Below are 27,373 nucleotides of genomic sequence, written 5' to 3' on the forward strand. Positions count from 1 at the left end.
TTCAAACAATTATCTTCTCAATGTACTTATTAATGCGAAGCGTTTTTATTTTGCAGATTATTTTTTAATATTCTTTAACTGATGATCAACTGTTTTTTACAATAATTTATGGATCTACTTAAGACATGAACTTTGCTGTCTTTCACCGTCTAACATAATAAATTACTACTTTCTTATATATGTGATTCATATATTTCAATTAGTCTTATGTTATTGTTTTTTATAATTGGACGTTGAAATTTAAAAAGATGTATGACAAAGAGGCGCTGTCAAAAATCTTATGTTTAGACGAGTATAGAACTATTGATGAGAGCGGTAAATTACTTCCACCTTCAAATGTAGTTTACAAACAAATTTCTGAAGCAATGTCAGAAATCGGATCTAAAATGAATCCAAAGCATGTATACACGACTTTAAAGAACAACCGTAACAGTTTCATGGACTTAGTTCTTGAAACTTTTATGGTTGATTCTTTATATGCTGAAGATCATTTTAGTGACAATTTCTCTCAAAACAAAGATCCGGACGAAAGCTTTTGACAGTCACCTTCAAAAAATCATGTAATAAATTATGATTTTCGTGTAGTTGTGTCAGCATATAATTGGGAACAAATGAAACCCGAAGATTCCAAGGATAAAAAAGGCCGTTTTAAAAAAAAATGTATGGAGCGACATACTGTTCGATAATATTTATGAGCAAACTAAATTAACGTGTGCTATTGTGTTTAAGAAATCACAGGTTCACAATAGTTCAAACGCCAAATATTTTGTCAAAATTAGTGGAATATGTAACGAGTGCGGAGCAAGTTTGATAGGGTACGCGTTTGATAAGCCTCTTAAAGGTAAAGACATTTTTTTATTGTTGCATAAAAAATTTACAACCTTCATTTGTACACTCTAAAAAACGTCATCTACGAGGAAAGCGTCGACAGCATATAGCAAATGAACTCGTTGAATGCAGGAAACCAGCTTGTGTATGGCGTAACGAGGAAATAAAGAAATCAATGAAATTTGGAGATCCCATGCCTTCAAATAAACCCGATGCTAACATCTTACGGAAGGCAAAGGAAGAAGAAATTAATGCGAGATTAGGGATAACATCTTCTGGGCCAATAGAAAATTTGCAAATAGCAAAATATGAACATTTAAAAGGTGTCATTCGATACATAGGAGCCAATAGAATATTGGCCAATAGAATTTGGCTCCAATAGGAGCCCTTTTACTGCATGTACTGGTCGCCTGAACAAATTGCCGTCCATAAGTTTGTTCATCAAAATGATCCTGACTATTATCTTACAGCAGATGCTTCAGGTGGTGTAGCCTACAAGTTATCAATAGCAAGTCAGCAGAAAATGTACACGGAGAAACTTTAGTTTGGAAAATTTGATGTTATATTAGTCATATTTACAAAAAACCAATAGTAAGAGAGGATATAGTGATAAAAATGACAATATTTTCTACTTCCATAGTATAGAATACATTTATCGACAGGATTTAAAATTATAGTATAGTATTAATAATTACAAAAGTGAGTTGGAATGATTAATAAAATCTATATGATTTGTAAATTAGGAAAAAGAGATATTCACAAAAATAATTTTGACCATAATAATTATGAAAAGTAAAAGTTGGAATTTTACATCTTACACTCTGTTCTAGAAAAATTACTATTTTTATTGGAAAGAAGCAGAGGTGCTAAAAATATTACTCGTTTTAAATTTAATTATTGTGCAATCTAAAACTGTCATTTGGGAACATTCCCACAGAAAATAGGAATTTTATTTCTTAATGACATTCGATTGGTCGAACGATGGTGTACGAACGATGGTGTACGAAGAATATCCGACTATTGCCGAATATGACCGATTAGATTTAATCACTTGATTGTTTTAAGTTCCCGGCGTGGATTCTGGACTTCTGTGTGAAAATTGCATGTGTTTTTTTAAACATGTATTTGTTAATATATATTAATATTAAATTGATTAATTAATTAATAATAAGTAATAAAATATCTAGATATCATAAAATAGTTTAATTTAATTTAATTAAGTAACTTCAATAAATTAATTCAAAAATAAAATTTTTATATACATATAATTTTATTTAAAAAATTACTTTAAAATGTGTTTGGTGACTAATTTTAAGTCAATTTTACTTTAATTTTAAAATTATCTTTATTATAAAGTTTGATTGAATTTGGAATTTATTTAATACTTTAAACATTACTAAATATTTATTAGATGGTTTAAGTTACTTTTATTATACTTTAAATTCTGAAAATTAATTTTTATTATTCAAACATGATTTTAAAATGTAATTTTAAAAAAGAGAAAAAATATTTTAAATGATAATGAATATTTAATTTTGAGAGTTTAATTTAATTTAGATTTCACTTTATTGATATTAATTTATATTTTAAATATAATTTAAACTTGAATATAAAAATTAAATTTACAAATAATTTGTAAATCTGAAATTCAACTTTATTGAATATTCAAATGTTTTATTTCAGATATTTCGAAATTCTCTCGCAAGCGGTAGTAATTTTTGTCGTTTAGTATATAAAGAAGTTCCTTTTCTTCTTAAGCATGTATTGCGACGAACATGTGAATGTGTGTATTATTAGAGTATAAGTTCGATATATTAGTATTATAAAAGCGTGCGTTCTTCGAGAATATGTATATAATGTATCTAAATTGTGTGAGTGTACATATAATATGTTTCCTGTGATATTTAAAAGTGCTAGTGGAACATCCACTACCGACTGTGGCAAAGTTTCCTAGTGTCAAGTGTACCTTCATCTTTTTTCGCTATTGCTGCGCATGGCATTCCCACTCTTATAGCAGTTTTCCCAAAAAACTATGGTAATTTTGTTTTCTCACAAGATAGATTTTTACCATAGTTTTTGTAAGGTTCAAAATTCTTTTTCAATTATTAATATATTCAGAAAACTCTCTTTCAACGATTTACCAACTTCAGTTTCCTATTTTTATATTGAAATTTGCTCTGTTTTGAAATATAAATCCATAATTATTATATTATGTTTTCCAATATTGAGGGAACTCACTCAGTATAATATTTAAATAGTAATCTTTACAAAAATACCGTTATATCCTCGTTTGCTATTCGCTTTTTGTAAATATGACTAATATAACATCAAATTTTCCAAACTAAAGTTTCTCCGTGTATAATACAAAAGTAGTATACAAGAAAAGCAAATACATTTTTCTGTATGTTGTTAAATGTTGCAGCGATTTGGGAAACGTTTGCTTGTATCAAATGCTGTCATCAAAACATGATGCTTCATTTTTGACTTTCTTTTTTTCAGAAATATTAATTTCTGTAAAAAAACCTAAAATGTTTATAACAGATTTTAGTAAAGCTTTACTTATAGCAATAGCACGTACATACGCCGATTGTACGGACTTGAAAGATTACTTAAAGATTTGTTTTAACATTTTAGTAGAAAAGAAAAATGTTAATTTGCCAAACTGTTGTCTTGCTCTTGATGTTAATCATTTTATAAATTAAATATCGAAATGGAAGTGCTTAAAAAAAAGATCAAAAGTTAGACAATTCTTTTTGCGTTCGCTTGCTCAGGTATTTCAAATGAAAAGTTTTAGTGAAGTATCCAATACTCTTCTATCCCTTTTAGTCGTTTGTTTAAGTGAATATATTGGATCAGATGAAAATAATAAGCAATACCAATCAGAGAAGCACTTGTCGCACATAAATAATTTAATTAAAGGCTGACCAGACATTCAAGAACCAGTTACGCAAAAAAACGCTGATGATAAAGAGGACGAAAGCGACGATGAAATGGAAGAAGGTCTACAACAACCTGAAAATTTGTTTAATAACAGAGATCAGCAATTTGAAGGATAGCATGGATGGACAAAATCCTTATATGGAACTGCCGAAAAAATTAGCAGTACAACAAGAAACAAGAGCGTTGTAAATTTAAACCCATTCTTCATAAAGGAAGCTGCCAAAAGAATTAAGGATCTGATGTTCTATTTACCTCTTTGGACAAAAATTATGTTTTCGACTTTCAACATAGAACCAACAACAGCCAGATCATCGGCAACTGTTGAAGGAGAATTTTCGAAAATAAAAAATCAAGTTTTCCAAAAATTGTCTCTTAAAGTTGAAAAGCTCATTCCCTTGCATTGTAAATACCTAAGCGGAGAATTGAAAGAAGCCGGATCACAAATGCAATGAATTGAAGTTGAAAACAAGACAAATTGAAGCAATTGAATACGCAGAGCGTCACTCGAGAGGTACGTCGCGTTATTCTCGAAGCCGCTCTAGGTTTAGGAGTCAGATATCAATTTGAGGAAATCAAGATTGCTCCCGAGACGAAATAACAAGGCAAACTCAAACTGGTGCACCAATATTGAACCCCGAGGTTAAATCTGGGATGAGTGCATCGGCACTTAAAAAAGATCAGTATCAAATTCCTTCTCAAACTCAAATAGGAGTAGCAATCAATGCGACAGGACAAGTTATGACAACGATTTTAAAGGCTAAAAACTGGACTTACATTCGGAATGGACTTACATCCATTGCGACGGATCCGTCTTTGGACCCCCCTCCTGGTGTTTGCCATAACTGATGGCATAAGGGCCGCAAACTGAAGGATTGCCAAAGGCCCTTTAGAACCTTTTGCAATAACTGTGGACGATTGGGTGTTACTTTGATTAATTGCCCGCGTTGCCGAAGAGCACATCGGCGCGAAACGATTAACCGTGCTAATATGGTGGAGAACCCTCGTTTTGGAGACCAACGTTCTATACGTTATAATGATCGTTCTTTTTCTACATATGAGAGTCCTTCGTCATCGCTCTTGCACTCTGTGACCAGTAGTGACCCCCAACCCGGGACTAGCCGCGGTTCCAATGAGTCGGAATCACTGATCGAACAGATTATAAAAATTAGAAAATATCATTAGTGACCTGCCACCGGAAATGGCACGCGAGATCCAAATGCAATTTTGGACAGACCGACGATAGTGTACATGAAAGCAAGTTTTTTTATGTTGAATAAATTTCTTGAAACATAATGAGTTTTTTTATTTTTGTATCCTGATTGTTATCGGCAATATTCACGATGTAATATTGGCCTAGAGAAGGGGTTTGTAACGAAGTGAATCGTTACTTGTAGCTTGGACTTCGCACTCCAAGGTTATGTGGGGTTAGTAGAATAAAAAAGAAAATATAAAATAATAAATTTAATAAACTAGCAACCTACTGCCAACCCCGACCCACTAAAACCCATAACCCTTCTTTTGAAGCCCTTTTATCCACCCTCAGAACTGTCGTAAGACTTTAGCCTTCGAGGGCGGCGCTCCAACTCTGTCGCTATTGCGACTTTGTTATTTTCCTGCGATTCTCCTGCGTCAATACTTAAAAATTAAAAACTATTTTAATGGCAAAGAATAAAGGAACAAATGTTAAAAAATGTTAAAAGTTAAAATTGTAAACGGACATAAAAAACAAAAATGAAACAATTAAACATATATATAAAGATCAAAAGGTAAAATTGTAAAAGGACAAGTTAAATAAAAACATAAATAAATAAACAAATATATAAAAGTGAGAATAATAAAAATGTAAAAGGACAGTAAAATCAAAAAAAAATTTAAATATGTAAATAAAATAAACTATTCAAAATTATATGCTCCTTTTAGTAATTATTATTTACTTTTAGTCCTTGAGAGAGTCTTCTTCGCCTCCTCAAGGGCCGTCCTGAAGACTCCGCATCCTCCGCTGCCTGCAATATGGGTGGAACTTGTGACCGGCTTCACAGCACTTAAAGCAAGCAGCCGATCTGTCCTCCTTCTGGAATTTCGCTCCAATATGGCCGTATCCCAAGCATCGATGACACTGGACGACCATTACTATTTTTTTAATTGGGCAGCACATAAAACCAATTTTTACGTGTCCCAATTTCTCCATCCTGTTCGCCTCTTCCGGATTGGTGACTACAACCGCGAGCTTCATCCCTCGACAGTTGTGTCCTAAGACACAAGTCTTAGGAGTCACTCTCCTGATTCCTGGCTTTCCCATCGCTTCAGACAACACTTGTTGCACTTTGTCTTCTTGGATAAGGCAATCCAAATCACGGATCTCGAGTGTAACTCTTCGATCCAACGACTGCACCTTACCCATGCTTCCAACCGCCTTGGTGACCTTAGCGGTGAAAGCGTCCTTCTCGGAGTCTCCTCTGATCTTAATCAGAAGGTCTCCCTTCTCTGTAGCTTTTGCTGCTACTATTCTCGTATAGCAGTCGTCCGGGTTGACTTCTTTGCAAAGTTTACCCAGAACGTAAGCATACGTTAATCCTTGACCGACTCGGATTAGAACTGCGGATCTTGTTGACCTCATTTTTTCCAATTGAGGAATCTTTGGATCTGGTACTTCCGTTTCCATTGGAGGAGCTTCCTCCTTTTTCCTCTTATCAGTTTGGGTTCGAGTCTCCTCTGGACTGTCACCCTCTCGCTTCCGTTTCTCAGCATCTCTTATGACGCTTTTGAGATTACGCCTATAGGAACGCTCTCTCTCTTCCTTACAGTCCTTGCGGTTACACTCCGTACCGCTGAGAACGCATGCCAAATCGAAGTCCAACTCATCGACCACGGCATGCTTTACTTTTGCCTCTTTCAGCAGGACTTCGATAACATTAAGTCCATCTTTTACCGTCCTGTTGACGTTCCTCTGAATGTTGCAAGACTTCATCATCTTAGCAACCTCCAACTCCATTTTGTCGAGACAAGTCACCTTCTCCTTTCTGAGCCGCAAGCATATCTCGCGAGTCTCTTCTATCGCCTCGTCGTCTACTTCTGAGTGGATAGCGCTATGTGCGGTTTTTCCGCTACTGCAACTTGATACACTCAGAAGACTCGAAGCGCTTCTTTTTCTCTTTCTTTCTCCTTCAACGATGTTTTGTGTGTCTAACCTTTCCACGGCCACCCGTGGCACTGCAAGAAATTGTGAGCACCCACAATCCACGCGCACTTGAGCATCAGTCCTAGGACTGATGGTGAGATTTCCCGTTTCCGGCCTGCTCACATGGGGTACCTTCTTTAAATTTTGTGAATCCATTTTTTCTTGCTGTTTATTGCTGTTAATATTTTTCTTGCTGTTAATTTAATTGCTTTGCGTTTTTATTAATAAATTATTATTAACAGTTTCGGAAGTATTTTATTTAAATTCCTATTGTTGCTGGTTCACGTTTGATTGTCACGAAGCCGTTGGAATTTGGAGATGCTGTTGGTTTTCCGGAACTCCAAACAGCGAAAGGTTTGAAATTTCTTTCTGAATTGGAGATCGATACATCGTTGAATTTATTCTCAGCAGTTCCCCCCTTTTTGAGACTGAGTTATATTAATTATTTATTGAAGTTGTGATTTAAAATGAATTTCGGGTTTGCGATGCCATAATTTCTAAGTTAATTATACTTAACAAGAAACTATAATTTCCCCGTTACGAATTGACAATAACCCGTAGATCCATCATTACTCCATCATTCAGCTTGCGTTTGAAGACGATCACGAATGAAACCGATGCCCACACCATATTATTCGGAGGAACATTAGAAGAGAAGCTAGAGGCGGCGAAGGAGTGCGAGAGAAGTGGCAGGAACATAACTGAACCAGTGGCAACCAATTCATCAAAAGCAGTCCTGAATAATAAGGAGAAAGCTTCAACTTCGAGAAAAAATTATTTAAACTCCAAAACTCCCTTCAGGAAGTACAATTCGCGGACACCCTTTGAAGAGCGGGCAGAATTTGAATCGAACTCCGCAACAGCAGTCCATATAGAACCGACAAAAATAATGGCAAACCGCAGGTAGAATTAAATTTTCTGTTGAAAATTGGAATAAATAAGTAATGATCCTTTCATAGTGAACAATCCCACTGGGTACGAGATACCTTTTCATAACTTACTTTTCCAGTTCTCAGAACCACCCGAACCTCTATCAACACCCGAAGATTAATCAAGAATGCTAAAACCAATTCTTAAACTTAAAAAATTGGGGCTGTTGTATGTTGCCACTCTTGCGAAGGACAATTTCTGTCGTGTTATTTTCTAAGGCCAAAGGCAAGTAGGGAGGACCGATTCATCCTCAACCTGAAAAAGCTCAACAAATTCATATTAACCCTTAAACCGCACACTGCCGAATCCATCCTTAAACCGCACACTGGGTGTGCGACACCCAGGGACTTTTAAGTGTGTTTTCCAAGCTGGAATAGGATATTTTCTTTTGGAAAAATTATCTTATATAGCTCAGTACATCTATTTTGAAGGAAAATAGGTTTCATAATAATTTATTTAATTTTAATAATTAAAAAAAATTTTTTTTAAACTACTGAAATTACCTCAAACCGAAAATTAGGTGTCAGCCACTCATAAATTTTTCGCTTTCAACTTCATAAAGTTTTCAAATACGCAAAGATACATGGGAGACAAATATTACTCACGGAACATAAACTTAAGTACAAAATGTACCGTCCAATAGCGACACATGTTTAATTTTTGCAAATATAAACGATATATTGGTGTAAAAAGCAGGAATATGGGTGTCGCACACCCAGGGTGCGGTTTAAGGGTTAACCTCTCACTTCAAGATTGAGGATATGAAAACGGCAATTCATCTTATCAATAGGAATTATTACATGGGTGTCATTGACCTCAAAGACGCTTATCTAATAATCCCTGTCGTCCAAAAATATAGGAAATTCCTCCGTTTTTTCTCGTAATTGCAAAATTCGGAATTCGAAGACTCTCAATATTGCAAGCGTTTGTAGGGCGGTACCCTCTCATCATACGTGTCTTGCATTTACGAGAGTTGAAGAGTGGGAAATTTTCACGAATCTTGCAATGATGAGACACTACTCTATATCAAAAGATTGAAGAGAGAAAAATTTTTAGGTTTACGAAGATTTAATAATAATTACAATGCAAAAATCACGCTGTCAAATTTGGTTCAGTCAGATTTGGAATGGTGGGATAAAAAGATCAAAACTTTATCCAATTCGATCAGGGATCATGAATACAGAAGAGAAGTGTTCACAGACGCATCCCTGACAGGCTGGGGAACCTATTGCGCTGGCGAGAAAGCGAATGATGATTTGAAGCGTTTTTTAAGGGTAGAGCAGATATGTCAGAAAAATTAGAAATTAATAATTTACAAATTGACAAAAATTAAAAAATGAAACCTCTCCAATCTATCAGTCAAACAAAAGTCAAATCTGATCTTACAAAAAAAATTAAATTACTTGCTTTGTGATGAAGATCACCATTTACGAGATTGTTCTAAATTTATTCCGCTTTCTCTTCAACAAAGACTCGAGAAACCAGAACCGTTAGAAATCTGTTTAAACTTTTTTGGCAGGTCCAACGCCAAATCTGTGCTTAAACCCCGTTTTAAACATTGTTAATTGCAATTTGATTAAAATCCTAAATTTGGAGAAGCAATTCATTAAATTCTGGGAATTTAAAGAACATTTTGAAAGTAAACTTCGTCGTTTTTTTAACTTAGAGAAACGATTAAAGAAAAACCCTAAATTAAAAACTGAATGTCACATGACTGAAGTATTGGTCGAATTTAGCGCTCCTATATTCTATATATTATATACCTCAGCATCAAATCATCCAAGAAAATAGTTCATCATCGAACGAGACTTCGTATAGTTTTTTATAGTTCATCTCTCTCTTTGTACGGAGTTTCCTTTAACGATCTTCAAATGGTTGGTCCCTTGTTACAGGAGGATCTTTTTTTCAATTCTCTTTCGATTTAGAAAGCACGTGTTAGTAGTTTGTGGAGATATCACAAAAATGTATCGTCAGATACTTGTCACAGAATAACAACGTTCTCATCAACACATTTTGTGTCGTTCTGACGAAAACCATCCGATAAAAATTTATAACTTGAATATTGTCACCTACGGTACTGCAGCTGCGTCGTATTTAGCTATTAGGTGCCTAGACCAAATTGCCTTTGATTGAGAAAAGACTCTTCCAGAAATAGCGAAGATTATTCAACACGATTTTTATGTAGATGACTTTGTTTCAGGTTCGGATTCAATTGAAGGAGCTAAACGTATAGCAACAAAAATTACACAGGCCAACAAAATTTGATTTAATTTACTTTCCAAGAATCAGACAATACTTTTCCGAAGGATTTCGACGTGCTGAATCCGAATCTGGCCTCAAAATAGACCCATCACGTCAGCTTTTCGAGATATTTTAACCTAAAAGTGCAAAAAACCTGTTTTTAGTTATATTTGATGTCATGTAACATCAAGTGATAATTTTTTATTTAAAAAGTCAATATTGCGTCTAAAAGTGCTACTCTTCCCCTTTAATATCCATTTTGAAAATTTAAAAAATCTTCATTTGTCTCTGAGTAATCGTTCATTGAATTTTTTGAGTTTGGCGAATTCTTCGAAAACTAAGTAGAAACACAAAACTTCGATAATGAAGCAGATTTTAACTACAAACATCTAAATTTTAAATAGTTCTAAGGATTTTCGATATAACTGAATACAAATTCGATATCAGATTAACAGAATTCAAAATGGCATATTTGAGGAAAATACAATCAATTTGAAATAAATCGTCTGCCATATTGTATACGCCATTTTGAATTTTGTGAATCTAATATCGAATTCGTATTCAGTTATATCGAAAATCCTCAGAACTATTTAAAATTTAGATGTTTGTAGTTAAAATCTGCTTTATTATCGAAGTTCTGTCTGTTTCTACTTAGTTTTCGAAGAATTCGCCAAACTCAAAAAATTCAATGAACGATTACTCAGAGACAAATGAAGATTTTTTAAATTTTCAAAATGGATATTAAAGGGGAAGAGTAGCACTTTTAGACGCAATATTGACTTTTTAAATAAAAAATTATCACTTGATGTTACATGACATCAAATATGACTAAAAACAGGTTTTTTGCACTTTTAGGTTAAAATATCTCGAAAACCTGACGTGATGGGTCTATTTTAAGGCCAAATTCGGATTCAGCACGTCGAAAACCTTCGGAAAAGTATTATCTGATTCTTGGAAAGTAAATCTTGTCGGCCTGTGTTATTGAAGTTTTATTGACAGGAGGGTATGAACTCCGAAAATGGTTTTCTAATGACCCGCGTATTATAAAGGATCTCATAAAGTTGAAAGATAAGGCGGAAGCAATCAATTTTTCCATTCATGATAAAATTAAAATACTAGGTCTGACGTGGCAAGCTAATTCTGATCATTTGCTTTATTCGTAAGAATTGTGGCATATGGGTAAGACTCCGTCAGAAAAAAGGCGATTTGCAAATGGTCTTCCGATTTCTTTGATAGCTTGGAAAATAGAAGTCTTATATGAGTTAAATTTAACCCTAAAAGGATTTTGAAAAATTTTCAAAATGGCGGCCGCTACGCCATATTGAAAATGAGTGTTGCGTTTTTTCAAAAATTAATATCTCTAACTTTTTGATCGATTTTAATAAAAATTTACAGGCGATATAGTTAAAAATACGTAGTTTAATGTTATATTATGACCAAAAAAAAATTTCCAAAACTTGTCAAAAAAATGTCAAAAAAATTTTTTGAATTTATTTTTAGTTCAGTTGGCCTAATTTTTTAATTTTCTAATAAGCAAATATCGATTCCTTGTAATTTCAACTTTCATTTCATAAAAAAAAATTTATGGAGACTCTAATAGTTCTCGAGATATTGCGATTTTAGTGGGAGCGCGTACCGCGGAATTAAACTCCGTAGCGAGGCGGAATATGAAGCGAGCGTTCAAACGTGCACTTTTTAAAAAAAAATTCATAACTTTTTAATTTTCATGCAAAAAATTGTCCAGGTCACATTTGTCTTTATTTTTAGGTGCACTATAAGATAGCACTTTGCCAAAAAATCAATTTTCAAAATTTTTTAAAATGGCGGATGTTTAAAGTGGGTCATAAAATTGCACCACAATATATCCAAGGTTTTAACACATAAATGTTGTCAAAAATTCAAAAAAATTTCTTACTCGGGAGTATTTTCGATCGTTTATCATGAATCTGATATCAGAAATTAATTTTCTTAAATTTTCGATCCAATATGGCGGGTTTCAAATTTTGATTTTCTACATTTTTGAAGTAAATATTCTAAAACAACGTCAAGGGCGAGTTTTGACAGCGCTATTTACGAATCTAATGTTAAGAATTTATTTTTCAAATTACCCGATCTAATATGGCATGGCGGATTCAAATTTTTTTTATATATTCCTATAATAATCAATTTTAAGAGCAGAGGTATAAAAAGTTAAATTTCTAAAAAAGAATTTCTAAAATATCCCAATCATTATTTTTTGTAACTATTAAAAAATGTAGAAAATAATAATTTTGAATCTGCAGTGGAAAAAGTGTTGGCTTGGGTGGGGGTTAATGTCTCAGTGAAAATGGTACAAGCGTTAGGAAGGGGTGAATATGGTTTGCCAAAGTTATGGTTGGTGGAGTTAAGTAGTGAGGAAGAGAAAATGGAGGTGATGAGGGTGAAAGGAAGACTGAAAGGAAGTGTAATAAGAATAGATGAGGATAGAAGTTGGAGAGAGAGAAGAATTATATGGTTATTGAGAGAAAGAGCGGGGACGGAGAGAGTGATTGGAAAACAGGTAAGAATGGGTAAGGATTGTATTTGGGTGGATGGGGTAAAGTATGTTGTGGGGGAGGATATGGGTGGAGTGATGGAAGTGTGTAAAGTGTGATAGATAGGGATAGGCTGAGAATGAGGTGAGAAGATTTTGCTTGGTTGGATGGATGGATAAAAGTGGATGACTGGAGCGTGAAAGAGAGGTGAGAAAGCAGGTTTTTGAAAAAGGGTAGGCGATTTGGGTTGAAGCCAGCATGGGCATAGAAGGAACTGGAAACGAAAGCCCGGCACTGGCGATAGGTTAAGAGCGTAAGGTTGAGAGCGTGGAGAGAGTTGCGTTCTAGGTTAAGTTGTATGTAGAGAATGTTTAGTTGTAAGGATTTTTGTAAATATAGGTTAAGATTATTATGTATGTACTTGGGAGTCTCGAACCCTACCTATTGTAGGGAGAGTAAATAAATAAACTAATAATTTTGAATCTGCCATATTAGATCGAAAATTTTGACAAATTAATTTCTGATATCAGATTCATGATAAACGATCAAAAATACCGCCGAGTAAGGAATTTTTTTGAATTTTTGACAACATTTATGTGTTAAAACCTTGGATATATTGTGGTGCAATTTTATGACCCACTTTAAACATCCGCCATTTTAAAAAATTTTGAAAATTGAATTTTTGGCAAAGTGCTATCTTATAGTGCACCTAAAAATAAAGACAAATGTGACCTGGACAATTTTTTGCATGAAAATTAAAAAAGTTATGAATTTTTTTTTAAAATGTGCACGTTTGAACGCTCGCTTCATATTCCGCCTCGCTACGGAGTTTAATTCCGCGGTACGCGCTCCCACTAAAATCGCAATATCTCGAGAACTATTAGAGTCTCCATAAATTTTTTTTTATGAAATGAAAGTTGAAATTAAAAGGAATCGATATTTGCTTATTAGAAAATTAAAAAATTAGGCCAACTGAACTAAAAATAAATTCAAAAAATTTTTTTGACTTTTTTTTGACAAGTTTTGGAAATTTTTTTTTGGTCATAATATAACATTAAACTACGTATTTTTAACTATATCGCCTGTAAATTTTTATTAAAATCGATCAAAAAGTTAGAGATATTAATTTTTGAAAAAACGCAACACTCATTTTCAATATGGCGTAGCGGCCGCCATTTTGAAAATTTTTCAAAATCCTTTTAGGGTTAAATTTAACTCATATAAGACTTCTATTTCCCTAGCTTTCAAAGAAATCTGAAGACCACTCGCAAATCGCTTGTTTTTCTGATGGAGTCTTACCCATATTCTACATTTTTCTAAATTTTTTAACTAACGCATCTAACAAATTTTTAAAATTACTTTTCGAATACGAACACAGGCGTTTGATGCATGCAGATCCTTAATTATTGCTATATACTATTCGTAAGCAATTTTGGCCACTGGCGGGACGTAATTTAGTTAAACAAGTGACTAGAAAATTCATTATTTGCTTTAAAGTAAAACCAAGAATGATAAATCTGATCATGCGTGATTTAACAAATTCACGCGTTTCTCTATCACTTCCTTTCTATAACACTAGAGTGGATTACGCAGATCCCTTTATGATACATTATAGAAAGAGTCGCGGATCAAAAACTAGCAAATGTTACATTAGCGTATTTGTGTGTCTTGCAACAAGGGAGCTTTACTTGGAGCTGGTCTTTGATTTAACTTCCAAAGCATTTATTGCAATTCTTAGACGATTTGTTTAACGTCGATGAAAACCGATTCATACATACTCAGACAATGGTTCATCATTTATAGGATCAAAGAATGAGCACAATTAATTGGGAACTTTTCTAGCTCAAGAAAATGAAAGTTTAAATGATCATTTTTATACACGGCATGCTATTTACTTGGCACTTTATTTCGGCTTATTCTCTACATGTTAGTGGGATTTAGGAAGCTGGAGTAAAGTCCACTTACATCTAAAACGAGGTGCCAGCACGATTATTCTCCTTTAACTTTAATAATTATATTTTTTTTAATTTCTTACCCTGACTTTGACTCCTGGTAAAATTTAGAAAAGTTAATTAAAAAAAGTTTCTTTTGGGGTCGTTTATAAACTACGTCACACTCCTAGGGGTCGGGGGGGTGTCAAGCCGTGTGTGGCGAAGTGTGGAAAAAAATTTTTTTGTATGTAAAAAATGTGACGAAGGGGGGAGGGGGTAAAAATCAGTCCAAAAAAGCGTGACGTAGTTTGTGAACGACCCCTTTACAGACTATTCCTTGTAATCTAAGCTTTAAATAGAGACGAAAATGAATTTTACCAAGTAAACCCTCACTGGGATTCACTTTTTAAATATAATTATATAATAAATTTATTTAAAAAGTGGAACCTAATTAGGATTTACTAGGTAAAATTTATTTTCGACACTATATTTCACAGCTACGCAACTAACTCAACAGCGAATTAGAGGAGTCGATGGTTAAAAGTTTTGCTTCGCACGGTACAACTATTTTTGTAATATCTCGGGAACACGTTAATATTTTTTGTTGTACTTGGTCTCTATAAGCATTTTCTCTCATTCTAGACTTAGCTTGACAGTTCATAGCCCATATATGGTCACGAAAAGTCGTGCCACCTTTGCGTCTGTGACCATATTGGCTATCTCAAAAAAAAATACTAAACATAATTCGATTTAAGTGGCGAAGTATATATACTAAGGTTTTTGGGGTCGCTGAATCCTAATTTGAACCCAAGTAAAAAAATCTGCAGACATTCCACAGACTTTAATCAGACTCCTGTCTGCAGACAGTATGCTGAAAGTCTGCAGGTATTCTGTTGTAATTCTGGTCGTTTAAAGTACTATAAACAACAATTATTTATTGAAAATATCTCCAGGATATCCTCAGGATATTATAAAAATGTCTCTAGAATGTCCTAAGAATATTTCTAGAACGTTCAGACTCAATGTGAAAAAATATCAACATTTTTTATTTATATTTTGAATATATTATAGACATTTAGTGACATTTTTAATAACTTATTCAATTTATTGAATAAGTATCTTAATTTCTAGAGTTACTTTATGTGCATCGTAATGATATTCTAAGGATAGCTTGGAATTGATGCAAGGATGTCATTGGGATATCCTAGATATGTTCTTAGTATATTTTTTGTATGTCCAGATGCATATCCTTAGATATTTTCAATAAATAATTGTTGTTTATAGTCTTTTAAATGACCAGAATTACAACAGAATATCTGCAGACTTTCAGCATACTGTCTGCAGACAGGATTCTGCTCAAAGTCTGCGGAATGTCTGCAGACTTTATGCAGATTTTTTTACTTGGGAAGTCAGATTTAAAAAATTCAAAATGTCAGACCCAAAATGGCGACTACAAAAATTTTAAAAAAAAATGTCAGATTTGTTTGAAACTCGTTACTTGGGGGTTTTCGGGGTCGCTGATTACGAATATGATATCAGATTTTCAAAATTCAAAATGTCGGATCTAATATGGTGACCCAATATGGCGGATAATTTCAAGATTGATGCGATTCGATCGAAATTCGTTTCTCGGGGGTTTTTGGGGTCACTGAATTCGAATTTGATGTTCGTTTTTCAAAATAGCGGATCCAATATGGCGGATAATTTAAAAATTATTGCTATTCGATCAAAATTCGTCTTATGGGGGTTTTTGGGGTTGTTGAATTCGAATTTGATGTTCTTTTTTCTAAATGCTAAATTACGGATTGAATATGGCGACCAAATTTTCTGCATGTTGACGAATTTTTATCAAAAATTTTTACTTAATCTTTTTAGGTTTTTTTTGTTTTTTTTGTTTTATTCAAAAATTCACAAGAATAAATATTTGTAGACAAATTCATTAACTTTTAAAAAAGTAGGTCGCCATATTGGATATGCAATTTTGATTTTTGAAAAAGGAACATTAAATTCGAATTCAGCGACCCCAAAAACCTCCGAGAAACGAATTTCAATCAAATCGCATCAATCTTGACGTTATCCGCCATATTGGATCCGCCATTTTTAATTTTGAAAATCTGACATATTCGTAATTAGCGAACCCGAAAACCCCCGAGTAGCAAGTTTTAAGCAAATCCGATGGATTTTTAATTCTTCTCGTCCGCCATGTTGGATCCGCCATTTTGAATTTTGAAAATCTGACATCAGATTCGTAATCAGCGATTTTTAACTGGACTGTGAAGGGGTTAGTAAACCGACATTTTGAAACACCCTGACTATAACAATCTGTCCAACCAGATGCCCAGGTGTTATTTAGATATCTTCTTCAAGTAGTTTTTAATACTCTTCAAATTTGAATCAGCGAAAAGTCGCTGATTGGGTAGCTATAAGTATGCAGCTGATTCAATCAGCGTATATACACTAATGCATCTGCGAATAGTCACTGATTTTTTAGCCTATATACGCTGATTGAATCAGCTGCATACTTATAGCTACCTAATCAGCGATTTTACGCTGATTCATATTTAGAGAGTAAAATCGACATTTTGGAACACGTGGACGATGGATTTGAGGAAGATGTCCGAAAAACACCTAGAAATCAAGTTAGCTATTTTTATCGTCTGCGTGTTTCAAAATGTCAATTTAACAAAAACTTCTTGAGGGAGACGTCCAGAAAAAAATTTTTTCATCGTCTATGCCCTCATAGCACTAGATATACCAGGATATTAAGGAATCATCCCGTTCATATCCTAGGGATGTACTAGAGTAAGAAATAATTATTCAATAGAAATTTGGTTAAAAAATATTAGTTAACAAATGCATAGCATTCATATTTTTTTAAGTAAATATATCAAATATTATTATTTTATATGGAAACAAATCATAATTTGGTAAATTTTACTAATGAACTGAACTTACTATAAATACATTTTATTGTCATAACCTGTAAGATGACTAATTCTGTGGAAGAAAGGCATAACAGCATAACTGCATTTGTCATGATTTTGAGATAAATTAATTTTAATGTTCTCTCACTTCTGTCAATTCAGAAAATCAACAGATTTGTTCGGTCTTTTGCATTTAGTATTATTATTTAATATATTTTCAAAATTCTTTTATAAAATTTAATAAAACACACGATTTGATATAAATTTTGATAATTTCTCATCGGAATCATGAGTTTTATTGCACTTATGCGGTTATGCAAGTTCAGATTGTATATGAGTCCAACTTCAGACACTTTTAATGTCACAATTTATTTTGGTTTGATTTGTCATAATAAAAAAATTTTTCATACAAAGACAAATTAAACTATTAATTCGTTAGAAAAAATTATAAGAGTTTATTTAGTTATAAAATTTATTTTTTTATAAAATGTTTTTAATTTATTAAAACGAGAAAAAAATTTACTTTACTGTTCAACTTGAAGAATTTTTCAATTTATTTTTTTAAATACTTTCCAAAATTTTTTAGAATAGAAATACCCTTAAAAATAAGTACATAATTAAATGCACAATTTATGCTATAAAAAATTTGTTCCAGTCTTATTAAAATAAATATATTTAATCTAAAGTACAAAAATGTATTTTACTAAAAACATTAATTTTATTGCAACATTCTTATTGTTTTTATTCATAAAGGTTATTTTCATTTTTAATTATGTCAATTGTTTTTTAAGCTGAATGCAGTTATGTTGTTATGCTGGTCTCCTTTTGTCAAAAACGCAATTATGCGATTATGTTTTCCATTATTTTCTACATTAATAACCATTTTAATGATTTTTCAGCTATTGAACTTTGAAGAGCAATATTAAATATATACAAATCTGATGTTATCTCAAATTTGATAAAAATGTCAGTTATGCTGTTATGCCTTTCTTCCACAGAATTTATTGTTTAAACAAAATTAATTATTTATTAATTACCTGTCTTTTATAATTACAAGAGTCAATTGTTCGTTTTTCTGTCCGTTCATTGGAGTGAAGTCATAATAAAGAAAATATATATATCTTTTCATAAAAACGGAAGTTTGGTTTATTGTTTAAATATTATAAATGTACAAGTGCACAATTTTTATAATTTTTAATAATAAACAATTTTTAATTTATGAAGATTTACCTCACTTTTTGCTAATATCAGCTGCTCCTTATTTATACATAGTTTAAGTAGCAAATTTCCAGTAAGGAGAAAACTTTGATGCCGGAATCAACAGAGCTGCTTCTTAACGATCCTGAATTACAAGCTGAATGATTTTTTAAGATAAATTCGGAAATTGTTGTAAATTTTCAATTAAATAAATAACAATTAAATTTAAAAAATTTTAACTTTAAAAATTATAACAATTGTGCGCTTGTACATTTATAATATTTAACCAATAAAACAAACTTCCAATTTTATGAAAAGATGTTTTCTTCATTATGACTTCACTCCTATAAACGGAAACAATAACGAACAATTGACTGTAGTTGACTCTAGTAATTATAAAATACAGGTAATTGTAAATTATTTTGTTTAAACAATAGTAAACATTAGTAAATAATATGAACCAAATCGAACTTCAATAGCGAATCTTCGTCTTAGAGGCAATCTGGAATTTTAAATTGCGAGATTAGTCGAAATTTCTTTGTTTTTACAAATTTGTTGACATTTCTGCAATCCAAAATCTGTCTCCTCCTCCTTTCTTGTTTACAATTTGAATTTTGAAAATAAAACTAGGAGACGGATTCTCTGGAATTTCCAATATCTTCTGATCTAATAATTGATTCATTTGATTTGACATTTCTGTGAATGACTGTGTCGTGAATCTTGGCAAAGTCCAATTTGTTGTTAGTGATGGACGTGAATTGAATGGAATGTGGCAACCGGAGATGATCATTAAAACTGTGAGAATAGCTCCCAGTTTTATCCATCTATCCTGAAATTTGATTAATTGTCCTCCCGTAAAAGTTTTTGGACTCATATAGTCATTTTTCTGATCTCCTTTAAAAGGGCTGCTGAGTTGTAACTTTTGAATGTTCTCCTTTTTTTATTTCTGAATCTGAAAGTATTTTTTGGTCACAAGTCTGTATTATTTCTAAAACGCTGCGTTGATTTTGATGGAAATTGAAATATTCGGTTAAATCTCCCTTGTTCGTGATCTCTTCTCCAGGCAAACGCTGGAGTGTTCAACCATGATTGTGTCCCACCTAGGGATTGGACAAGAGAATTCAAATTCTTTTTATCAAATAAATACTCGTCACCTGAATCGAAATTAAGATTAATAATTTCGAATATTTCACCAAGATCAACAACACGCTTGTTCTCCTGAATATACTGAACTATACCTTCTTAATTAAATTGTAGTATTTCTCTTTGTAACAAGGTGTTTTGTTACTGAAATATTAGAGGTTATCTTCATTGGTTATTTTGGTTTGGTTGTCAGTCATAGTCTCATAAGTCCTTCAGGGAAAACTAAATCTATTGCGGGTCACTTTGTGGAGAGTCTAAGGTGTGATGATGAATTATCACGATAACTAGCGGCGAGAGATGGAGTTTTCTTTTCAGGTTTTCTGGTGACAAGAGCGAGCGGGATGAACGCATAGTGATTTCCAGGTAACTAGACGAGGACAGAGAACCGGCGTGATATCATTCATTCGTTTACCGGCGTGTATAAGAGATTGTTCGTTTTGACGGGATAAGTTGTTGTGCAAATTCTCTAGTGGATTATAAAGCAAAGGTGTTAGTAATTGTGTTGTTTTATTACGGTGTTGTCTTGAAGTTACTCGAACCTCTTCCACAGGGAATATTAACGTTGAAGCATCAACGTTGGTCTTGGCGGGAATTTCCTCACTCTCGAGAGTTGTTTCTGTTGGTGGTTGTTTGTTTCTCGGAAGCTGATAAATAATTAAGTACAGTGAATCAACGAACGGTTTGATGCTATTTATTAAGAATAATATTTTTAATTAAATTAACCGGTCTCATCTTTGATCCAGAATTGTTAAGCCTGCCATAACACGTTCGGAAGAAATTAAATGCAAAATGTTTTAATGCGTTAGAATATCTATTTACTTATTTGTTTATACACCCGTCTTCAGCCTTACATACTTGGCTATACAAGTGTTTTTACATTTCGTAATTTCTTATACAAATTTTTTCTATCAAACTTAATACTAATTTTCGCGTCTACAGAACGACTTGAAAATTAGGAGTACTCGCATTTGTCTGGACCACCCGTATAACGGGTTTTCTCGACAGTGGAGAGGGAAACTTTAGAAAACCTCTCCGAGTACAGCCGGTTTATCGACAGTCGAGTTCTGATGGTGTGTACCAGACAATAATCGACAGTGCACATCATTATACCTCGACGTCAAACCTCCCGCTCAGATTATCTCACGTACCGGAAAAATTCCAGGCTAATGGGCGCGAACCAAGTACCCTTGGTCGTACAACGTCCGCCGAGCGAGGCATTTATCCGACCGAGCTAATCTGTCGGTTGCGTTAGAATATCTAACTTCTTTCAACTCCTGGGAATTAAATCTTTGTAATTTGTTCAAAATCGGTAGCTTTTCTTTGTCGACCGGACGTACAAATTTCTTTTCATCGATGTCGGTTCTGAATCCACCGAGATCTAAAACAGACCTAGAACTAGTAGGCTTATCATTAAATGTCTAAGGCTGACTCAATAAACTGTGTAAATAATTAACTTTTTATCCCACATGCACAAAAATGGCGCTTTTAGATAGCTGACGACAGGGAGTAAAGTCACTCATTTGTTCGACCATATAAAAATGGCGTCTATTTTCTCCCATGTGCAAACATAACCGCTAATCCCATGCGTTATTTTTGCCGAAGGGAGAAAACGACCGCCATTTTCGTATAAGTCGAACAAGCGCCTGCTTCTCTCACTGATTTTTTATTCGAATGCACACTCTCACTGTCATCATCTGAACTCTCCAATGCATCAACGTGGCGCTAGGAGGTATCCTCCGTCTCGTCCAGAACTTGTTTATCCGATTTATCACTCATCTTGCTTGTATCTTTCTATAATTTACACAATAATGTATCACAAAATCTAGTCTGACTCTACACTTCTTTTAAATTAAATACATCTTCAAAAAACAAAATGACACTTTTATAATTTTAAGACTGAATTTTCGACGCGTCTATGTTTGCCGAAAATTTTCAACGCTATGAAGATAAATCGCTACCGCGCAGCTGGTGATGGACTTATCAGTTGGTAATAGTGAGAAATGTAGGGAATTTAGACTAGTGGTTCTATCTTAAAGGAGCATTCAGACCTCTGCAGACTGCCTGCCTGCGCAGGCAGAAGATCGTTCACACCTCACTTTTTTCGTTAAAAAATGAGGGAAGATTCAAATATCTATTAAAATTCAAATCTTCCCTCATTTTTCAACGGGAAAAGTGAGATGTGAACGATCTTCTACCTGCGCAGGCAGGCAGTCTGCAGAGGTCTGAATGCTCCTTAAGGCACAATTTATCCGTGAGTTTCTCTGCATTACATATTCATATTTGTATCTCGTACGTACTTTGCTGTAATATATCAAATTTTGGCGGTTGTAAACGTAAAGATAAGAAAGATTTTAGGCTAGTTTTGAAAACTAGAAAATTATACTACAATGAAATTGAGTCCCTGATAACATGGGAAATAAGCATTATTCAGTTGAATATCCATGTACAAGATTAGGTGCAATATAAAGTGTATTTTCATGTACATGTACTCTTTTACGTGACCAGATGCGGAAAACGGAACAATGAAATGACTTGTCCATGTTCAAGTATATTTTTAAACAAAATTTTCTATTTTCTCAGAGAATGTGTGTATTATATAAATTGAATTAATAAGTTTTCAATGAAAGAAAAAGCGACAAATTAATAATCTTAAAAAGTAAATATAATATTTGTTAAAACTGAAATTTGATTTACCAAATACGGAGGAGCAGATATACTAAGTGGATGTGGAGCTTGTAACCTCCGCGGTGTTTCAAAACCGGGATTAAAAGGTACAAATGCCGGATTCTGTGCAGGAGCATTATGGAAACCTGGCCTTCGTTTACGATGTGGTGTCACAACATAAGCTTCTGCAGGCGGAATTGGTATCTCTTCTGGTTTTCGCTTAATTGGCTCAAGACCTAGAGCTAAACGAGCGGCTAGCTGTCTTTTCCTCTCTTCTGGTTCTTCAAGTGACTGTCTCCTTTCTAAAAGTGGTTTTTCTGGCCTAAAATTATTATGTTAAGTATTAAAAGATTTCACAACATATCTGAATAATATCTATAATTGCTTAAAAACTAAATATACCTGTCTCTGTGTCGCACTTATCAATCACAAGATATTTCTTAAAAAACGGTTAATAATGGTTAACTTCCAAATATTTCTATAATTCTTTACCAATCAGACTTAATCTAAGTTCACTTTTCCCGTACTGGCGAAATATTCAGTTAATGTAGTAAAGCTGAATCACATAATTAGGCTTTCAGATTCTTCATATTAATTACAATTTAAACTTCTATTTACAGTACAACAAAATCCCAAGTGCGAAATAGTAGAACTGTTTGTACTGCCAAACAAGAGTTAATTAATACGAACTGAAAATCATCAAAGTTACTCTGCTTGCATTCGCGTTCAAAACGTTGCGTTGCTGATAACTATTACACAGGAAAACATGTGTTATTATAGCACAAAAGGTGTTAAAACGATATGCAACACTTTTTCACTTAGTAATGTTATTTTAGCAAAACAAGCAGTGTAATAAGTTTCAATAGATCTAATAAATGGAAAGGTCTTACACTTTATTGGCCCAGTTTATAATATTTTAACCACACATGGAAGGGGTTACATACCTGATACAGTACCGGCCAAAATTGTCAGTCCACCCATTTTTTAAGGAATGAAAAAAATTTTTTAACATAAAATTTATGAAAACTCAAATTTTTTTTGGTTTATACTTTGAAAGACGATAAAATCTTGAAAAGAATAAGACCTCACAGAAGTCATTTGGCAAATATTTTTTCAAGATATTCTTAAAAAATCGTCATTTTCAATGTTTTACAAAAATTTGAATAACTTTTAAAATAATGAACGCTTTTTAATAATAGTCCAAGATGTATATTTTGTCATTTTATTCGTCTGATCATGAAAATAATATTTTATAAAAAATTTTTTTTTTGTTTTTAGCTTTCGCTCTACGACGCAGAGCTTTTTAATAATCTTAGGCTTGTTTTAAAGGTCATTTTCTAAGGAATAAGAATCGCTTATAGGCATTAACCTGTAATTTTTTTCTTGAAATAAGCATGACGTCAAAGTTAGACAAAAAAATTCAAAAAATTTCAAATAAATTTTTTGTACTAAAAGCTATTCTAGAACATATATAAAACATGATGTGATGTAGATTCTTCAAGAAAATTTAATAAAAAAATATGTTTGAATTTCAAAAAATATTTTTCTTTTAATAATATTATTTCAAATTTTTTGAATTTTTTTGTCCAACTTTGACGTCATGCTTATTCCAAGTAAAAAATTACAGGTTAATGCCTATAAGTAATTCTTATTCCGTAGAAAATGACCTTTAAAATAAGCCTAAGATTATTAAAAAGCGTTCATTATTTTAGAAGTTATTCAAATTTTTGTAAAACATTGAAAATGACGATTTTTTAAGAATATCTTGAAAAAATATTTGCCAAATGACTTCTGTGAGGTCTTATTCTTTTCAAAATTTTATCGTCTTTCAAAGTATAAACCAAAAAAAATTTTAGTTTTCATGAATTTTATGTTAAAAAATTTTTTTCATTCCTTTAAAAATGGGTGGACTGACAATTTCGGACGGTACTGTATGTCTATTTCTATGTTTTTTGGGTCGCTGAAATCGAAAATGACCACCAAAATTAAATTCGTCCCTTCCTTCACTCCCTAGCACTCCTTTACCCCTAGGGAGTGTTAAAATTTTCGGTGAAAAGAATTCGTAGGTGATTTTGACACGTAAAGTCTCTTTTCATAGACTAGGTCACATGTATTTTGAAAACATATTGTCTGTATTAGAAAAAACTTTAACTGATCTAATCGTTTTTTTCTCATTACTTTCTCATGTAAAGTTCATGGCACTAGCCGCAACTGTGTCTGAAAAAGTCGGGAACTACTATTGGCCCAAAAAGAACTGGCCCCTGACTTTGAAAGCTCACAACGCAGGTAAAAAAAATCGTAGAGAGTTAAGACAAAGTCAAATACGTAGCTTACTTATCTAGTTGTTTGTATACAAAATTCCATAACTCAAAAAAAATTTTTGTTTAAGTTATGGATTTTTAATTGAAAAAAATACATGGTTTTTTGCATGTTTTTGAGAATAGGCTACTTTGAAAGCATGTAGCTCATTTAAAAAATATCCAATCGACATACTGATTTTTTTCAGTAATATTTGTATCTTTCTTAAATATATAGTGAAGAATTTTTAAAATTTTTTAATTAACATTCGGAGATTATTTAAATCAAAAATAAAAAGTTATCTCTCTTGCGAGCAGAAGCACAGCTTTGAAATAAAATGCAAATTATGTAAAAGTTTCTCCTTAGACAGAAACAATTTGAAAAAACTTGTAAAAAAATTTTGTTTAACATTTATTTATAAAAATGTTTTTCATTTTATGCTTTATTACACCATTAAAGCAAGGTGCAGGCTATCGTAAATCTATTTTGCAAAGGCGCAAAGGTCTAAAATCTTGGGAAACCCATTTTTTCTATCAGCGCTCAGGTATAAATGAGTCTGTATGTTTGTAACTGTAAATAACTAATAAGAATAGAAGCATTATATAAAAAAAGTGCGGTAGTTTACTACTGTTATAGAATTCTCTACTGTTGATAAAAGGGTTTCATGTCCGACTGCACCTTGCTTTAATGGGGTAATAAAGCAAAAAACAAAAAACATTTTCATAAATAATTATTCAACAAAATTTTTTTACAAGTTTTTTCAAATTGTTTTTATCTAAGAAAAAACTTATGCATAATTTGCATTTTATTTCAAATCTGTGCTTCTGATCGCAAGAGATATAACTTTTTATTTTTGATTTAAATAATCTCCGAAAGTTATTAAAGAAATTAAAAAAATTCTCCACTATATATTTAACAATGATACAAATATTATAGAAAAAAATCAGTATGTTGATTGGATATTCTTGAAATCAGCTACATGCTTTCAAAGTAGGCTATTCCCAAAATCATGAAAAAAACCACGTATTTTTTTCAATTAAAAATCTATAACTTAAACAAATAATTTTTTTGGGTTATGAAATTTTGTATAAGAACGACTAGATAATTAAGCTACGTATTACACTTTGTCTTAACCACTTGAGCGGCAGGGCGTCAGAATTGGCGTCAGCGTGCAAGTGACAGAAGCGGCAAAAATGCGAAAAAGGCGTCAAAATTTGACTACTATTTTCTCATTCTGTAAGGAGATTTATAATATCGCAACAAAGTATTTTTCTTTCTTAAAGTGAAAGAACAGACCTGTAAGCAAAAAAAATGTTTTTTAAAATATTTAAATAAGTTTTCAAGGATCAAAGCTAACAATATTTAATAGTTTGATATTAGTGGCGTTTCAATTTCTACCACAAAAAGTCCAATTTTTCTTCACGAAATCGATATATTTAAAAAAGCATTTTTTTGTTTAAAGATCTGCTCATTTACTTTAAAAAAGAAAAATACTTTGTTGTGATATTATAAATCTCCTTACAGAATGAGAAAATAGTAGGGGAGAGTGGGGCAAAATGGGGTACCTTTTTGAAATTGTCTGTTTACAGAGAACCAAACGAATAAATCGATTCAGCTAAACTTCAGAATTCTTCTTTGTACACTTAGCTTTGAGGGAATTATGATAATAGCGGAGAAAAAAATTTTTGAAAGAACTTATATCGTATTTTCTGAGAAAGTGCTAAAATCCCATTTTGCCCCACCCGTGGGGCAAAATGGGGTGGCATCAAATAACTATACAAAACATTGAATATTTTTTCAAAATTCATTAAATTCTTGTTGTATGAGATTATAAATACAAACACAAACTAGGATTCTTCATTATTATGAAAAAACAAGTAATATTTATTAGAATTTAACAAAAAAAACATGGATATTGCAAAATATCGATATATTGATAATGAAACATCAATAGTATAAATGCCTCGAAGCAAAAATATCGATTTTTCTGCAGGAAACCTTTAAATATGCATAATATAATGTTTTTAAATAGTTTTAGTGAAACGGCGTAGCCAAAGTCAGGGGCCTGTTCTTTTTGAGCCGATAGTAGTCAAAGAATCTTGGTGCGCACCAGTCTCAATCACAGCCAATAAGACTTGTTTGCCTTTTAGATTTATTTTATGCTGAGGTATTTAATGCGCCTCCTCAGCTCAGGGGAAACACGCCAGATTACTATCCTCGCGTACGCGAGTTCTGTTCCAGCCACCGTCGATTTTTCTCAAATATAGTTTTTCTGTTTCAGAATATTAATAAAAATTGTGTGACCTTCCCAATGGGAAATTGCCAATGCTTACCATTGGCTAAATAATGGACCAATATTGGCTGCCAACAGTTTTTTCTTAGTCAAACATTGGCAACCAATATTGAGCTATTATTGCCAGAGTCTTGGGATGATCACAACTTTGCCAAGCATTGGCACCCAATATTGGATCACTATTGGCTGTCAAGGCAAATGCCGGACTTTCCAAGCCTTGATTATATTGGCAACAAAGATTGGACCAATATTAATGACCAATTATTTACCAATGCTTTAAAATTAAATTAATG

General features: G+C 32.8%; 1 protein-coding gene across 3 annotated transcripts in view; it reads right to left on the reverse strand.

Annotated features, from left to right (window-relative positions):
• Nucleotides 1-27,373, reverse strand: part of LOC122503875 (transcription factor Ken 1) — a 163,120-nt gene that overhangs the window by 8,837 nt on the left and 126,910 nt on the right. For all 3 annotated transcript variants that reach the window (XM_043614626.1, XM_043614625.1, XM_043614624.1), the window contains one exon: nt 22,520-22,811. In XM_043614626.1, coding sequence (XP_043470561.1) covers nt 22,520-22,811 — 292 coding nt within the window. The remainder of the gene's footprint in view (nt 1-22,519; nt 22,812-27,373) is intronic.

This window comes from Leptopilina heterotoma, unplaced genomic scaffold (genome assembly GCF_015476425.1).
Source record: "Leptopilina heterotoma isolate Lh14 unplaced genomic scaffold, ASM1547642v1 Lhet_271, whole genome shotgun sequence".
NCBI lineage: Eukaryota > Metazoa > Arthropoda > Insecta > Hymenoptera > Figitidae > Leptopilina > Leptopilina heterotoma.